We start from the raw sequence: 15,723 nt of genomic DNA, 5'->3' as shown, positions 1-15,723 counted from the left end.
CTAAATCTCGAAAACTCGAAAAATAAAGAATTCTCAAAACGTAAACATAAAATTCTCTAAATGTGTTATGAGTTCTAATCAAATGGATGTGTTTTTCGAAGATTGTAAAGTAGCCTATTTATAGGCTAAATTAGTAAGTCAAATAAACTATGCTAATAAATGCTAAATATATTATACTAATAAATACTAAATTTTCTAGAAAGAAAATATATTTTTGTTTAACTTGACTTGCAAGTAATCTCTTAGAAATTGGGTCACACAACTTTAATAATCTCCACCTTGATACGAATTCTTTCAACGCCATCTTTGCCAAAACTCGCCACGGGCTTATCTTACAGGGAATTAACTGAGTCGAATCTATGCTTAGAAGCTGAAAGACTTCTAGCCTTCGACTTGTGCACTGCTAAATTAAAACTAACTCGGGTCTGATTTTCACGAACACAGTGCTCTAACTTTTCAAAACCTGCATCCAAAAGAGAACCTCTCTTCAACGAAACGATCATACATTTTTCCCTCCTATGACCAAGTTGCCTCCACTCCAAACAAGTTGACTTTGACTCCGTAATAGACGAGAGACGTTCGATTTCACCGGTCATTATAGAACCTTTTAGAATATAAAGACTGTCAGTTGTTTTACCTTTTAACAAAACGAGAGCTCTACGAGATACTTTAATGTCGCTTGACTCGATATTGATTCTGCATCCTTTCAAGTCTAAAATACTTAAGGAGATAAGATTCTTTTGTAAATCAGGTACATACCTAACATCTGAGAGTGTCCTAATCGCCCCATCGTGTATCCTAATTTTAACAGTACCAATACCGATTATCTTACTAGATGAATCGTTTCTCATGTGCACAACTCCACCTTCAACTGAACTGTATGTGGAGAATCATTCTCTATTGGGACACATGTGGAAAGAACATCCTGAATCTAGGATCTACTCAGACGTAAGCTTGGAGTTATCGCTCGTTGACACTAACAAGAAATCATCACCGCCTTCATCGACCAAATTAGCACCAGCTACATCTTTCTCGTTACTCTCAATAGCTCTTTTATTTCGCAGTTTATAACAATCTGTTTTGATGTGACCTAACTTTTTACAATAGCGACACATTTTGTCTCAATTCTTTGATGCTACCAAAACGGAAGTTTGCCTATCTGCTTTGCTATTCAAACTAAACTCATTATCGAGTTCGTCTCTACTCAACAAATGACCTTTCACATCTTCGAACGAGAGTTTGTCTCTGCCATAAATCAGAGTATCCCTGAAAGACTTGTATGGAGAGGGTAAAGAGCACAATAATAGTATAACTTGATCTTCATCGTCAATATGAACCTCAACGTTTTTTAAATCATTTAAAAGAGTAATGAATTGACTAATGTGATATCTAAGAAGCTCACCTTCGTTCATGCAAAACGTAAATAGACGTTGTTTCAACACTAAACAGTTAGCTAGAGACTTTTCATCAATAACTCCTACAACATTGTATTCGCGAGGCACAACTGGATTGCAGACAATGTCTTTTCATCAAGCTCTTCCCATTCTGTTTGATTTAGATTCTCAGGCTTTTTTCCTGTAACAACCTTTTTGAAGCCGTTTTGAACTAGAATTGCCATCATCCGAACTTGTCACAGATTGAAATTTGTCTCACCATCGAACTTCTCAATTTCAAACCTTGTTGCTGGCATCTCTGAACGGGATGACCTATGAAAGTTGAACTAACTTTGATACCACTTGTTAGAATCGTCCAAATTAAGCAACGAACAAGTAAAAATAGTAGAAGAAATTGAAAAGTTAACAAGTAAAAATAGTAGAAGAAATTGAAAAGTTAAACACACAAATTTAACGTGGAAAAACTCCTCCAAAGAGGATAAAAAATCACGGGCAAAGATAATTTTACTATAATGACAAAAGAACGAAGAGTACAAAAGATGGACACAAAAACTAAACCCCGAAAACTCGAAAAACAAGGAACCCTCAAAACGTAAACACAAAATTCTCTAAATGTGTTATGAGTTCTAATCAAATGGGTGTGTTTTTCTAATATTGTAAAAGAGCTTATTTATAGGCTAAATTAGTAAGTCAAATAAACTATACTAATAAATGCTAAATATATTATACTAATAAATACTAAATCTTCTAGAAAGAAAATATATTTTTGTTTAACTTGACTTGCAAGCGATCTCTTAGAATTTGGGTCACACAACTCTAACAGGATGAAAGAACTCCAAAACTGCCCAACCCCCCAAATATTGTAGTCTCTTCATAAATTTGTTTTCAAGCATTGCAATTGCATTGTGACACTTCCATTATGTAGGGAAGGATAAGGATGAAAGTATGCAAATGTATGAACCCTTTTCCTGCAGGATTTGCTTTTACGAGTTTAAAGTATACAAAAAATTGTAATGCAATACTAGTATTTCTAGCTAAGCAAAAATGTTCAAATGATTAAAGTTTGATCTAGCTAAGCAAAAATTGCTCACCGAGTATTCATGTTTGGAGTATAATGGAAAGGTACATTATATTTTCAAAGAATGAATATAGATTCAAATTTTGAAGATGATATTATTAGAATAAGTTATATTTTCAAAAATTTGAATCTAGATTCTAATAATATCATCTTTAAAATTTGAATCTATATTCATTCTTTGAAAATATAGCTTTTCACCGATATGGTGCTCTTTGACAAAGGTATATGGTGCTCTTTTTCATTGTAATAATCTATATTCAAATAACATCCTTTCTCATATAATGTTTTGAAGCAGTAGTACTAACATTATGATTTTGATTGTTTGACAGGTAAGGCGACACTTTAGATCAGAGTTGCTCAACGGGCTCAATGAGATCGTCGTTTTCGACCCTCTATCACATAACCAATTGAGGAAAGTTGCTAGATTGCGAATGAAGGATGTTGCAAGCCGCCTTGCTGAAAGGGATATTGCATTGACTGTAGAAGATTCAACATTGGACTATATCCTTGCTGAGAGTTATGATCCAGTAAGTATTAACATTTAGATCTTATGCATATTCAGAGATCATTGAGGGTATGGTTGAATAGTAACAATGTCTCTTTTTTTTAACTTTTGATATAGGTTTATGGTGCAAGACCTATTAGGAGATTGCTTGAGAAGAAAGTTGTGACCAAGCTATCAAGGATGCTTGTGAAGGAAGAAATTGATGTGAACTCGACAGTTTACATGGATGCTCCAAATGGAAGTGAGTTAGTGTATCAGATTGAGAAGAATGAAGGGTTAGTCAATGCAGAGACTGGGCAAAAAGCAGACGAATTGATCTGAATCCTGAATGGAACAAGAAGTGATGCTGCACAAGCAGTGAAGGAGATGAAGATTGAAGAGATAGGTGATGAAGATGATCAAATGGACTCGTGAACCAATTTATTTGCTTTTTAGTACGTTGAAAGTATTAGGATGCTATACAAAAGACATCAAAGTATGTCAGGTCTTGAACATGCAACCTCAGTCGGTAAAGTTGATTTCAATCTCAAAGGACAACAAAGAAAGTAATCATAAATGAAATAATAATATGATTACAATTCGACTGGAAATGTGAAGATCCTTAGTGATTGTGGTCATAGGAAAGCAATTACACCCTTTTTCCAAGTTAGCTCTCAAAGTGTAACAAACGCTTTGTAATCTCAAAATCAAAATACGGCATTGCACATTCATTCCAACTTTAGAGTACATTAGCTTCATATAATAACTGTACAGCCACAAGGCACAATGCCCAAGTTCCGGAGACGATTCACCCACTATACTTGGTAGGTAAGCAACTTTGGTTCAGGGCCTTGATTCTGTTATCAGGCATAAAGAGGCGAAGCAGATGGCTGAGGGTATGCAGTCGTACTCCTTCCACCGGTAGCATCATCTGCACTTTGCCTACGTCTCCGAGGTACGCTGTTAGTATTGTTGTGATTAATTCTGGAGTCATTAGAATCCTGGAGCTGCTCTAATGCAGTTACAACCTCATTCATGCTTGGTCTGAACTTGGCAGCGATCGACAGGCATCGCAAAGCAAGGGTAGCAGCCTTAAAGGCTCCTTCGATTGTATACTGGCCTTCAAGGCGATTATCTAGGACATGAAATATTTTGCGTTTGTTGGCAAGGTAAGGTTTGGCCCATTCCACCAGTTTATGTTCTCCAGATGGTCGATTCTTGTCAACTACTCTCCGGCCAGATAATATCTCCAGCAGCACAACTCCAAAACTATACACATCACTCCTTGCAGACAAATGACCTACAGTTGGGGGGAAAAAAACGGAATCATTCATCGTTTACAAGAGTGGAAAATTACATATACTCGGTTAACTGAAACAGGTTGCTAAGTACCTGTGGCAAGATACTCCGGAGCAGCATATCCGTAAGTCCCCATAACTCGGGTAGAAACATGGCTCTTATCACCTGTTGGCCCATCTTTGGCCAACCCAAAATCAGAGAGCTTTGCATTGTAGTTCTGCAATTACAATAGAACAAAAAGGTTCATAGAGAACCGTGTAAAGGAATTGGAAAGAATGCTTTGGCTTAACAAATCACATACCGTATCGAGCAAGATGTTGGAAGTCTTGAAGTCTCGGTATATAACTCTTGTTTCCGCACTGTGAAGGAAGGCGAGTCCCTTCGCAGCACCGAGGGCAACTTTCAACCGTAGGCTCCAAGAAAGAGGCTGGAAATAAGAACCTCCTGGTACATATAATTCAAGTGTTAAAAATAAACAAAATGGCATCTAAAACAAAGTTTTGCTCGACCAAACCGACATACAGGCTGAAAGAACTTACTCCTGAATAGATGATTCTCCAAGCTGCCACGAGGCATGAATTCGTACACCAGCAGGCGGTGCTCGTCCTCCAAGCAATATCCAATCAGTTTCACAAGATTAGGATGATAAAGCTGTCCCAGATAATTCACTTCTGCCTACAAGATCAAGATCAAACACAAGTAAATCTAAGCACTTAAATCTCAAAACAACAGAAAGTGATAAGCTTCATAGATAAACATCTTAAGCAAGCAAACTCAACACATTAAAATCCTTTCCACCTAATAAATGGACTTACCAACCATTCCTTGTGACCTTGGAACCCATCCTGGTTAAGCCTTTTGACAGCAATAACAATGCCAGATCCAGGCTTGGTAGCAGTAAAGGAATTTTCATCGACCCACCCCTTAAACACGGAGCCGAAACCGCCTTCTCCAAGCACGCTATCGGGACGAAAATTCCTTGTGGCCATTTTGAGATCAGCAAAGCTGAAACTTTTCAAATTGGGGGACTGCAAAATCTCACCCTCACTCCGAGGTGTCAAAGGTGCTGAAAATGATGAAACTTTGCTGTTGCTGCTTTCACTGCTAACATCTTTCCCATCACCACTATCATACTTTGAACTGAGCCCTGTTTCAAACATGTATAACCCCTCATGCATTCATTGATTGAAATTAACCCATTTTTGGAAATACAATAAGGTCATCTCCCACAAATTGTTAGGATGTATGTTTAAGTTACTAATGAAGGTAAAGCTCTCAATAAACCAGAACTAGTAAGAAAAAGAATTATACTTGAAAACCCCAAATTTTCAAAGTACATAGCAATTAACAGATATATTATAGCATAATGTGGGATAATTGAAATACCTGTGTTGCTGTGGCTCTCAGCTTTAATACCGGCACTCAAGCAATTTCCAATTGCATCAAATACCTGAAAAATACAAGCCACCATCTTCAACTCTTCTTTCGTAGATCCTAAAACAAAGAAAAAAAATGAATCTTTGGTTTATATAACAAACCAGAATTCAACAATGAAATGAAGCAGATCTAAGTTTTATTTAAAAAAAAGAAAAGAAAAGAAAAAGCTTCCCAAAGCCATCATTTTTCATAAAAAAACAAAAGAAGATAAAAAGGTCATCTTTTTCTCTGTAAACCAAGCAGGGAAGGGCCAACAAAAAACAGCATCAAGAAAGAGAAGTTTACCAGTTTATTATAGCAAAAGCTTTAATTTTTCTGGTGCAGTACCTAGTGGCAACCTGCAAATAGTTAGCCAACGGCGATGATGGTTATAAATTTAAGAAAAAGAGAAAGAGATTTTTAAAGGAAGGTGAGATGAATTGCACTAATGTCGGGCTGGTCCCGCCTTTTAAGCGTACCGTGCTACAACTCTGTCTCTCTCTCTCTCTCTCTCTCTCAGTTTAGTCAAGTCAGAGAAGGTTAGCCCTTGCACTCCATCGCCATCTTTCCTGAGCCGTTGGATCCTTTCTATAAATGATGGTGGCTGAGCTTCAACAGCTGGCTTCGTCCTTGTATATAGCTTTCAAGTTTCAACTATGACATAAATAAACCGTTAAAAAGTGAAATTTTCTATCTGAATTAAAAGAAAAAATGGTTTTTTTAATGGATAATTGTAGTAATTGGAGAATAGAGGGACAATTGGCAAGCCAAGACCCTGCCTTTTATTCAAGTGGGAGCTTTTAGCTTCGAAACCGCCACATGGGCCCTCATTGAAGGGGGAGCAGCCAATTATCAATGGGGTAAGAAAGGGTACTCTTTTGTTTATCAATGGCATAGGTTAATTCCAAGAAAAACCTCTTTATTAATACAAGGAATTGACTAGACAGCTTCACTTGCATGGAAAGTTCGGAGCTTTTGGACACTTTTTAGTGTGACAAATCTGATAGGTTTTGTCTTAGGATTAATTCCATCAACCCTCCTCGAATTTTAACTCCAATTTAAATTAATCCCAAACTTAAACTATTTTTAAATTGAATCCTCAAAATATTATCATATCAATCGAATCTTTAGTTTGGATTTGAAATCTCAACATACACTACATCTATTTCACATGTTAATAAAAATAAATAACGAGCTAAATTTTATTGACACTATATTTTTTAACATGTCGATTTAAATTGTCTATGTAGTAAGTACACATGTGTTTATAATATGATTAACATGTTTTAAATATGCTTAAAGTTATATTTGAACTGACATTTAACGCTTAAATTGCCAGCTAGGACGATAAAAAGATCTTATTGATACAATATTGATATTAAGAGGGTGAATTAGAATGTTTAATTTAGAATTTAGGTAATAGTTTGATGGCATTTGAAGGAATTAAGCCTTGTTATAATGATCCAAAGTCTAGAAACAGGGATTAGGTTGAGAAAAGAAGTAATAATTATAGTATTAGTCAGTGTTTGAAAGGATGTTTCTGGTTAGATTCCAAAATAAAGAATTTGTTGCGTTATTGCAACTCTTTCCTTAAATAAATCTTAATTTTGTTGCATTATAGCTGTTCTTTCCTTGAATAAATCTTATCTTGTCTAATCTCAATTCATTTTTCTTTTGATCAATAATCTGAATCATTTTATCAACAAGAATCTTAATCATGTGGATTTGATGATTATACTCTAATCGTATACTTTCATTTAAAACAAAAACAAAAGTTGATTTAAGAACAATTTATAACAATTAAATAAGACTGGTTTTTTATTGGTTGATGATGGTACAATAGTAAAAAAGAGAGTATAATTGTCGAAAATACTCACAACGTTTATGGATTTTTGGTTTTGTACCCTTAACCTTTTTTTTTTGTTGATGTTCTTTAGGATTACGATTGTTTCAAAAATCAATCCAATTTTAACGGAAAACGTCAATTGATCGTCAATCAAGCGTCGGTTAACGAAATAGCCTATGTGACGTGCTAACATATCAAAAATAAAAAATTAAAGATTAAATTAAAAAGAAATAAATAATTTATAACAAATAATTTTAACCCTAAAATTAAAATTAAAATTAAAATTGATCATTCCCTTATTCTCAAATCTTGAAATCCTTAAAAACTATGAAATCGGTATATGTATTACAATTTTTGTTGTTTTTCAGAGCTTCAACAGACACCAATCAATTTATTCTTTCATCATTGCTCTCCATTGAAGGCAAACATTAAAAAGAGAGAGAGAGAGCGTAGAAAAGTAGTTATTTTGAATCCAGGTAACACAGAATCGATCTCCTTTCCACTTTGAACAAAAAGGCGAAAATGGATTTTACTCTTCCTGTGTTTCTAGTTGTTGGAAACTCATCGTTGATGATAGATTTTAGGGATTTCATGATTTGGGAATAAGGGATTATGGATTTTAATGATAGGTTTTAATTTTAGAGTTAAATTTTTTTTATAATTTTTTTTATAATTTCATATTTAAACTTTTTATTTTTTACATGTAAGCACTCCACATAGGTTACTTTGTTGACCGACGCTTGACTGATGGTCAACTGACTTTTTCGTAAAAATTGAGTTGATTTGTGGAAATTTTATAACATTGAGGGTGTCAATCAAAAAAAAAAATCAGTGGCACAAAACCAAAAACCCATAAATGTTGAGGATATTTTCGACAATTATGCCTTTAAAAAAAACTATTGATGAACTATAGGACTTCTACAACCTTCAATATTGCTTCTAAATTCTAAATCATTAATTGTTAATTCGAAGTATTATTATACTATTAATTAGGCAATTTTGATGGTTTTGGTGTTAAATACTAATTCATATTTGACATGAATTATATTAAAAGTACATGGACCAAAGTTTTAATATGTATGAATCTATCACATGGATAGTTTACAATTAGCATCTTAAAGAAAAAACAAATAACTTATGACAAATGATAGTAATACTCTTGGTTTCTTTGAAAAACCTTCAACCAAAAAAGTTAGATTCAAGGAATCAAGTACGGATGAGGGCTCTTATATGGCGGTTGATTCAGAACCTAAGTCTATGCTTTCTTGGAAAGATAGACTATTAGATGGTAGATAGGAAGCATCTAACGCGTCAGATGCCCGGTCTCGACTTGGTAAAGATGACGATTTTGAACTTTTGGATGGGAATATTACAAGATCCCTGATCAATGACATCCCTACGATTAGTTTCTCTGAAAGAATTCATCAGTTATTGATCAAAGTCATGGCAACAATGGTGATTATTAAGCTTTTGGGTCGGTCCATTGGATATAATGTTCTGCAAAGCAGAGTCAGCAATCTATGGAAGCCAATTTTGCCGTCCCACTTAATGGACATAGAGAACGATTATTTTTTTTGTGAAATTTCAGAACACAGAAGATTATGAAAAAGTACTTACCAAAGGGTTGTGGACCATCTTTGGGCAATATCTTACTGTGCAGCCTTGGACTATGGATTTCAATTCGATGCAGCCTTACCTCGAATGTTGTCAAGGATTGGATTAGACTTCCAAGACTCCCAGGGTTTTTATACAAATTGTAAATTCTTGAAGAAATTGGAGGGATAATTGGTAAAGTCTCAAAAATCAATTTTAACACAGATAGTAGAACGAGAGGAAAGTTCACGAGAATGGCGGTATATGTTAACCTTGATAAGCCACTGATTTCTCAGGTATTGATAAATGACACTCTTTAACGGGTTGAGTTTGAATCACTACCGGTGGTATGCTTTGGCTGTGGTCGTTATGGCCACTTGAAGGATTTGTGTCCAAATAAAGTCATAGATCTGGTTCAGAATGAGGGGAAGACATCGATGGAGGCTTCAACAAGGACTAACCAAGTTACAACAAAGGAGGTTGCGGCCTATGGGCCATGGATGATAGTTGAGAGAAAGAATTGGTGAAATCCCAGGGAAAACAATTTTACCAACGAAGAAGGTGGATTTTGGATTGGTTGGGACCAGATTTGATACTCTATTTTTAGCAGACAAGAATGCCACTATTTTAGGTGATAAAGATGGAATTATATTAGGTAAGAAACAAGGGGTTAGGGTTAACTCAAATAGTTTCTATAAAGTGAATTTTTCTAGATATATAGGAAAAAATAGGCCCGTTTAGAACAGGGCTTAAGCAACCAAACACGTTGGGATATGGAACGAGTTTCGAGCCATTTGAAAAGGGAGATTCGACTAGTAATGGCCTGATTTTGGTCCAATTGGAGCAGTGGGCTAGTGCTTTCGAAATTCAACCTAATGAAATCTTGGATTTAAATTCGGATAGCAACATGGTGATGTAACTTGACTTGGCCCAAATTGAGGATATACAGGTTGGAATTTCTATTGCAGCCATGAACCAAAATTCAAATTCAATTCGCAACGATAATATTTCTCTTGAGAAGGTTTTTTTATCAGGTATGGCTCCTTTAATTCGCAACGATAATATTTCTCTTGAGAAGGTTTTTTTTTATCAGGTATGGCTCCTAACTCTATAACCTTTTCTAATCCCTTTTTTATAGGTTCTGTTGGCATGAAGATCGTTGTGGAAAATGGAACACTTGATCAAGGTAAGCATACGGAATTTTTTTAAAAGAAAATACGACATCAACAAATGGAAAAATTTTCAAGAAAACCATTTCAGCAAATATAAGGAAGGGTATACATATAGACAAAGGACATGGATCCAGTGGTAAAATAGATTTAAGTAAGAGTGGTAAGGTCTTTAACAGAACTCTTAGGTGCCGTAATGATAAGTTTAAAGCATATGGTAATTCATGCATTCCTCTCTTGGAGTCCACGAATTCTATGGTGGAACTTATTAATTCCCAAATGGATACTGTTGACGATATAGAGGTCTCGGCAAGGAATGAAACAGGTTTGCAGAGTTCTTTTCTCTTTAATTTGTAATGTTTGAATGCACTTTTTTTTCATTGTGATTTTGTTATGAAACTGTCAGTTTTTTTTGTGTGGAATTGTCAAGGTTGTGATAGTGCAAAATTCTCGCGTATTTTTTGTGAGTATAATTTAGAATACAAATCGAATATTGTTAGTTTGATTGAAACAAGAGTTAGAGGCTTAAAAGTAGATAACATTATTGCCAAATTGGGTTTTCAATTTTCTCATCGAGTGGAAGTTGTTGGTTTTTCCGGAAGAATTTGGGTTGGTTGAAAGTGGATAACATTATTGCCAAATTGGGTTTTTAGTTTTCTCATCGAGTGGAAGTTGTTGGTTTTTCCAGAAGAATTTGGGTTGGTTGAGAATCATGCATAATCATCCACAATTTATTTTGACTCGAGTTTTTGGTCCTTCTCAGAATCAACCCAGTTTTATAGCTTTTGTTTATGATAGTTCTGATAGACAGAAGCAAAAATTAATTTATGATGTTTTAAATACTACTATTCTTTCCGAAAATGTCCATTGGCTCATTGTTGGGGACTTTAATGCTCTATTGGCTGATGGTGAGAAGAAATGTGGTCGGATCAGAGGTAGGAGATGTCCTTATTTTGAGGGGTTTTATGGATTTTGTAGCCTTACATGATTTGAGATTTAGAGGCCCATCCTACATTTGGTGCAAATGGAGAACTCTTAAGAGATTGGATAGAGCTATTGGTAATTATGCTTGGCTGAACTTTTTTTAACAGTTTAGTCACTCACCTTCCAAGGCTTAAGTCTAACTATTGACCGCTTTTCTTGTATATGAGGCTAGATCTTAGGGCTCCCAAAGAGCGCCCTTTTAGATTTTTTGCTGAATGGCTAGAGCATTTTAGGTTTCTAAATTTTATTAAGGATTAGTAAGGCCTTAACGGTAATTTGGTGAATTTCATTTCTAATCTTTCCGTTGAGCTTAAGAAGTGGAATCATACTATTTATCGTCACTTAAGTACTTATAGAAAACACATTGTGAATAAGCTTTCTAATATTCAAAGGAGAATGGAGTTCTCAAATCCTAATATGCTCTTTTAAACTGGGTTAGAAACCTAATAAGAGCTGGAAAGAGTTATCAATCATGATGAAGTTCTTTGGAAACAAAAATCCATATGTGAGCGGCTTAAATTGTGAGACATGAATACTAATTTCTTTCACTATCATACTTTACAAAGAAGAAAGTAAAACCGTATTACGACTTTAAAGAGTGATAATGGTTCGTGGATCTATGATGATGAATCCCTCCAATATGAAGCTATTAAGTTATTCCAAAAACTGTTTGAAGAAGAACCGAAACTTATAAATAATCTTTCTCATAGTTCTTTCCATATTCTTGCAAATTGCAATATCTAGTTTTTTGGAAAGGATGTGTCAATCGATGAAATTAAAATAACACTTTTTGATATGACCCCATTAAAAGCCCTAGGAAGTGATGAATTTTAAACACATTTCTTTCAAAAACACTGAGATTTAATTGGTTTGACGATCTGTGAGTGGGTTAAATGAGTTTTTGTTGGAATGGGTATTGAGCTTGAGCTAAATAAAATTTTGTTAGTCCTCATTCCTAAAGTCCTTAACCTTGAGGACTTTTCTCAATTTCATCCTATTAGTTTGTTTTTCGTGATGTATAAATTGGCGATGAAGGCCATTACTAATTGTTTTAAAATAGTGTTTCCTAATATTATTGGCTAGGAACAAGCATCTTTCATTGCAAGATGTAATATCACTAATAACATCCTGATTGCCAGAGTAAGCACAAGAACAGGAAGTGGATAGCTGTCAAAATTGATCTGGAAAAAACTTATGATAGAGTACGTTGGGATTTCATTAAGGCTTCACTTAAGGCTGTAGGTATTCCTAACATGTTTATAAATTTTATAATGTCTATTATTTCAAATTCTATTATGGAGGTGATATAAAATGGTGCTCCAACGCAAAAATTCAAGCCTGCGAAAGGTATTCGACAGGGATGTCCGCTTTCGCCATATCTGTTTATTCTATGCATAGAATAGCTTGGCCATAACTTTCATCAAGCCATAGATGGTGGTCTTTGACAACGTATTCAGTTATCAAGATCAAGTCCGTATCTCTCTAATCTTTTCTTTGTAAATAATCTTGTCATCTTTGGTTATGCAGATTTATAGCAAGCTCTGGTCCTCAAAGACGTTCTTGAGAGGTTTTGTCCATATTCCAGTCATCGGATCATCGGATCAATGCTCAGAAGACTGATATTTATTTTTCTAAGGGAACAGATGATGATATTGGCAGACAGTTGAACGAAATTCTTGGATTTCACAGGGTGCATAATCTTGGCACCTATTTGAGGGGTTCCTCTTCTTCATGAAAAGATTTTGAATAGTACTTTGTGTTTCATTATTGACAAGGTTTGAAATAAACTGAACAGATGGGATGCTAGGAAGTTATCTTTAGTCGGTAGAGCTACCCTAGCGTAGTCCGTCCTGTTATCTGTTCCTAATTACTTCATGTAGTCCATGTTGATTACTAAGGTATTATGTGATGAGATTGAACATATCGTCAGGTAGTTTATTTGGGGGTCATCTGATAGCAAACAAAAGATGTCTTTGGTCAAATGAGAGTCTGTTTGTCAACCTCAATCTTGTGGAGGGCTTGGCTTTAGACATTTGAGGAATAAGAACACCTCTTTTATGTTGAAAGTCTAATATGTCGCCTACCAAGTCTAATTGGGGACATGTCTTGTCTTGGGTATCAGAGCGTATAACTCACAAAAGATAGAGACATAGATGTGACTGACTGGACTAGCAATACATCAGACTGGACCTAAGAAGAATAGATCTTAAATTCGTTTATGGATTTATTCACTTATGTTATTCAAAGTGTGTCATACATTAATCCTGAGTGGATGGTGGACTATGTATGCGTGACTCGTATACTTTGATGTAAGTAAAAACCCGAGTTCAAATAGATAAGGAACCAAAAGTTAGTGTGTTGGGTATACGACTTCTGCAGTATGTAGTGTCATTCACAACAGTGAAATTCATAGCCTGAGATATAGGTAAATGATATCCTTTCATTGGCATTACATGGTTGATGAAAAGTAAATGTGACCACATGTCGTTCGTATTTGTGATGAATGACTTGATTACTATTTGATAGTAATTGACTTTTTATGAATGAAGATATAATGGTTACCATGAGATAAAATATGATCATATTAGGAGAACAGATTTATCCCAAAAAGATTATGGATATCCTATGAGGGTAACACACTTATGACAAGGTCATTGGACGAGCACTGATCGAGTTACTTTCGTAATAGTATGTCATTAGGGAGAGCTCAATCACGATACTATAATAAAATGACTTCGTGACTAAATGAGTTTTAATTAATAGGTGAAAAGCTAAAACTTAATTATAAATCATTTAAGCCTTAATCACATTTGTCCAACCGGTCCCTCCGCTAGCTCATTAAAACCATAAATGAATTGCATGTTGAATCAAATTAATAGAAATGGATAGAAATGGTAAAGTTAGAGAAATGAATGTGATTTCTTTAAATGGAAATGACTTGGATTAATTTATGATTTTTTGAATTATTATTTAATTGATTAATTGAATAATTAAAGTTCAAAATTAATACAAAAAATAAAAAAATACCAAAATAGTATAACTTTTTTTTATTTACCACATTGGTACAAAAAGAATAGTTTAAAAAAAACCTGAAAGAAGGGCCTACCACAGGCGGCACCTTTGGTGCCTGTGGCAGAGGCGGCACCAATTGTTCATATTTCGGTCCTTTGTTCGTATTTTTTCCCAGATTTTATTACTTTTAAAAAATATACTATTTTCTAATTTTATTATTTTACATTATTTTAGTACATTATGTTTGAAATGTATTAATTTAGTGTGTTTTTTAAATAAATTAAAAAAAAACTCTTATTTCGCCATTTGTTCGTATTTTTCTCGGATTTTATTACTTTCAATAAAAATATATTATTTTTAATTTTATTATTTTACATTATTTTAGTACATTATGTTTGAAATGTATTCATTTAGTGTGTGTTTTAAATAAATTAAAAAACCCTTATTTCGCCATTTATTCGTATTTTTCCTGATTTTATTACTTTCAATAAAAATATATTATTTTCGTATTTTATTATTTTAAATCATTTTAGTACATTATGTTTGAAATGTATTAATTAATTGTGTTTTTAAATAAATTTAGTAAAAATCCTTATTTCGCCCTTTGTTCGTATTTTTTCTTGGATTTTATTACTTTTAAAAATATACTATTTTCTAATTTTATTATTTTATATTATTTTAGTACATTATGTTTGAAATGTATTCATTTAGTGTGTTTTTAAATAAATTTAAAAAACCCTTATTTCGCCCTTTGTTCGTATTTTTTCAGATTTTATTACTTTTAATAAAAATATATTATTTTCATATTTTATTATTTTACATTATTTTAATACATTATGTTTGAAATTTATTAATTAATTGTTTTTTAAATAAATTTAGTAAAAACCCTTATTTCAACCCTTTATTCGTATTTTTCTCGAATTTTATTACTTTTAAAAATATACTATTTTCTAATTTTATTATTTTACATTATTTTAGTACAAGATGTTTGAAATGTATTCATTTAGTGTGTTTTGTAAATAAATTTAAAAAACCATTATTTTGGCCATTTGTTTGTATTTTTTTCCGGATTTTATTACTTTCAATAAAAACACACTAAATTAATACATTTCAAACATAATGTACTAAAATAATGTAAAATAATAAAATTAGAAAATAGTATATTTTTTAAAGTAATAAAATCTGGAAAAAAATACGAACAAATGGCTGAAATAAGAACATGTTGGTGCCGCCTAGAGGTGTTCATGGGCCGGGCGGCCCGGCTCGGCCCGACGACCCGCTCGAAATATGGGAGGGTACGGGTAAAAATATAAATCCAAAATATTTCGGGTCGGGCTGGGCTCGGGCCTAGGACGCGAGTCGAAATTTTTTCTGGGCCCGACCCATGGACACCTCTAGTGCCGCCTCTACCACAGGCACCTTTGGTGCCGCCTATGACATCCCATTTT

The 15,723-nt window shown here is 34.0% G+C and overlaps 1 protein-coding gene across 3 annotated transcripts; it reads right to left on the bottom strand.

Annotated features, from left to right (window-relative positions):
* Positions 1 to 3,495: 3,495 nt before the first annotated feature.
* Positions 3,496 to 6,237, bottom strand: LOC105788823 (probable serine/threonine-protein kinase PBL10). 3 transcript variants are annotated; one of them, XM_012615871.2, is made up of 8 exons: positions 6,151 to 6,237; positions 5,978 to 6,030; positions 5,642 to 5,749; positions 5,071 to 5,402; positions 4,795 to 4,930; positions 4,557 to 4,699; positions 4,349 to 4,472; positions 3,496 to 4,256 (listed from the first exon to the last, which is right to left on the bottom strand). In XM_012615871.2, exons 3-8 carry the CDS (start codon positions 5,724 to 5,726, stop codon positions 3,820 to 3,822), a joined length of 1,257 nt encoding a protein of 418 aa, XP_012471325.1. In that variant the 5' UTR covers positions 5,727 to 5,749; positions 5,978 to 6,030; positions 6,151 to 6,237; the 3' UTR covers positions 3,496 to 3,819. The 3 variants fall into 3 exon arrangements, with proteins under 3 accessions (XP_012471325.1, XP_012471323.1, XP_012471328.1); XM_012615869.2 differs by lacking the exon at positions 6,151 to 6,237 and having other exon boundaries at positions 5,978 to 6,140; XM_012615874.2 differs by lacking the exon at positions 6,151 to 6,237 and having other exon boundaries at positions 5,642 to 5,705; positions 5,978 to 6,101.
* Positions 6,238 to 15,723: the final 9,486 nt, after the last annotated feature.

This window comes from Gossypium raimondii, chromosome 2 (genome assembly GCF_025698545.1).
Source record: "Gossypium raimondii isolate GPD5lz chromosome 2, ASM2569854v1, whole genome shotgun sequence".
In the NCBI taxonomy this organism is placed as follows: domain Eukaryota; kingdom Viridiplantae; phylum Streptophyta; class Magnoliopsida; order Malvales; family Malvaceae; genus Gossypium; species Gossypium raimondii.
Note: the sequence above shows the minus strand (reverse complement) of the source record. Positions and strands in the feature narration are given on the sequence as shown.

Excerpts from the sequence above, each read along its gene's own strand:
- LOC105788823 (XM_012615871.2), bottom strand. The coding sequence starts at position 5,726 with ATGGTGGCTTGTATTTTTCAGGTATTTGATGCAATTGGAAATTGCTTG. Across the intron at positions 4,931-5,070 it reads AAGGTCACAAGGAATGGTTG|GCAGAAGTGAATTATCTGGG; the intron begins GTAAGTCCATTT and ends TTGATCTTGTAG. Across the intron at positions 4,700-4,794 it reads GGAGAATCATCTATTCAGGA|GAGGTTCTTATTTCCAGCCT; the intron begins GTAAGTTCTTTC and ends TATATGTACCAG.